Source organism: Aspergillus thermomutatus (genome assembly GCF_002237265.1).
Source record: "Aspergillus thermomutatus strain HMR AF 39 chromosome Unknown NODE_42, whole genome shotgun sequence".
NCBI classification, from domain to species: Eukaryota; Fungi; Ascomycota; class Eurotiomycetes; order Eurotiales; family Aspergillaceae; genus Aspergillus; species Aspergillus thermomutatus.
This window is the reverse complement of record NW_020798091.1, coordinates 138547-140666: the sequence shown is the minus strand read 5'-3', so window position 1 is coordinate 140666 and position 2120 is coordinate 138547. Positions and strand designations below refer to the sequence as shown.

At 47.9% G+C, this 2120-nt stretch overlaps 1 protein-coding gene across 1 annotated transcript; it reads left to right on the top strand.

The window, feature by feature from the left end:
• Positions 1 to 89: 89 nt before the first annotated feature.
• Positions 90 to 680, top strand: CDV56_109014 (uncharacterized protein; the record flags this gene model as incomplete). The annotated part of the gene is made up of 1 exon (XM_026762633.1): positions 90 to 680. The coding sequence occupies one exon, from the start codon at positions 90 to 92 to the stop codon at positions 678 to 680; it is 591 nt and encodes a 196-aa protein (XP_026616437.1).
• Between the last annotated feature and the right edge of the window lie 1440 nt (positions 681 to 2120).

Genomic DNA, 2120 nt, shown 5'->3' with positions numbered 1-2120 from the left:
CTGTCACTCTGGCCAGCATGGCTAACCTGGCATCAACCTACCGGAATCAGGGACGATGGAATGAAGCTGAGAAGCTGGGGGTGCAAGTAATGGAGACTTCCAAGACAGTGCTGGGAGCTGAGCATCCTGTCACTCTGGCCAGCATGGCTAACCTGGCATCAACCTACCGGAATCAGGGACGATGGAATGAAGCTGAGAAGCTGGGGGTGCAAGTAATGGAGACTTCCAAGACAGTGCTGGGAGCTGAGCATCCCGACACTCTGACCATCATGGCAAACCTGGCGTACACCTGGAAATCTCAAAGAAGGCTTCCAGATGCCATAGCTTTAATGGAAGCATGTTGTCGGCTGCGTAATAAGGCATTAGGCCCGGATCATCCAGACACCAGAGATTCCTTTCATGCTCTTGGTAACTGGCGGGGCCAGCAGAATTTGTTGCTAAATGAAAACCTTCCATCCTCAAACACTCAAATTGAAGAATCGGAACGTCTGCAGGAGGTTATAGCACGGTACACTGCGGCTGCGATGATGGCTCAGCCACGCCGGGAAGAGCACATCGATCTGCCCCACTCCCAGAGACGATTAGCGGCAGGATTCTTTCTCGGAGATCACCCCCTTATCATAACTTCCAGAGCACTTTCACCTGCGCCAGGGAGCCAAGACTTACATGAAGTTGATTAATACAGCGCTGGCACAGTTTGCGATCGAAACAACAGAGCAATTGATCCTTTGAATCACTTTAGCTTTGGCTTACCAGCGTACTGTACAGCCAATCCATGTTCGATTTTGTAGGTTCCAGCCTGAGTGGCTTCAATGTTTGTTTGACAGCTGTAATTCTTGGATCTCCTACTATGGTTCTAGCCATAATGCTTATAGCAAATCCTGCAGCCTAGCTACTGTAGCTACAAAGATGAGAATGCTTGTTCTATCGCAAATTTAGTGCAAGTCAACAGATATGTAAGCGGCGCGAGGAGTCGTTTCTCTTGTAGTTGGGGATATGCTAAAATCGCTGTTATAACCTACCATCGACGAAACAGCCGCCAAGACCGACACCTGACTCCCTCCTGACCAATTAACTGTCTCTCCGTTGAAAGTTTGTCTGCTTCGGAGCGGTTCTTCTAGAAACTTCAGCAAATTCACAAAACTTCAAGATACAGCTGGCTCTGTATTTGTACGCCTAATACTTTATGTAAATTACGCCAACTAACGAACTAAACCTAGTATAGATTAGACTGCGGAAGTGGCGTTGAGAAAGAGTCGAAGAGCGTAATCAATGTAAAGGCGAACCTGCAAGGCGCTGTAGAATGATGGGTTGCATGCTAGTTATGGTCGGTAGATGGTTGAAAAACATAGAGCTTGTTCCAGTGCATCCCTGCATCTACAAGTTGCGGCAATCTTGCTGAAACCAATTGATGTACCTGCTCAAAGTGCTTCCTGATTTGTATCAGCAACTTCTTGACTAATCCTGTCTCATGAGCATGTTCTGCAGACACTCTCCGGAAATGACAGCTTCTTGAACAGTGAAGCTCATTTTAACATACATTGTTGAGCGTGTGGGTGCGCTTCTCGTGGGATGCCCAACGGCTTGCTGTCCGCGCTGTCATTGACCACCAATGCTTGGTTGAAGCTGACGCCTTGAAGCTAACGGCTCAACCTTGCACGCTGCATGCAAATATCTGGGTATCGGGGGCCCATGTTGCAAACACTCTTTATTAAGCGAATAGTCATACACATGCCGCTCAGATTGGTGAACCCATGACTAGTAGCGCCCTCGCGGGGAGTACTCTGTTAACGGATGTACTTATTTTCGCCAAATGACGGCCAACAACTAGACTGCCGGCAGCCTACTGTAGACTTTCAGAGGGCTGAACGCACGAATTTCTGGCACTCACAAATCGACATATATCACGCTGATTCGGACTTGTATCTTGTGAATAGTGATAAACAATCTCTGTCTCTGGACTCGGCGGGGAAATAATTATGGCTTGTTGAACTCATTATGCACCTCCTGCTCTGAGTACCGGCTTATCTTCTTGAGCTGCTCGAAAACAGCAATCTCCATTGGAGGCCTATTCCGGGAGAATAGCCCTTCAATAAACGGGGCTGCACAATTTACTCAAC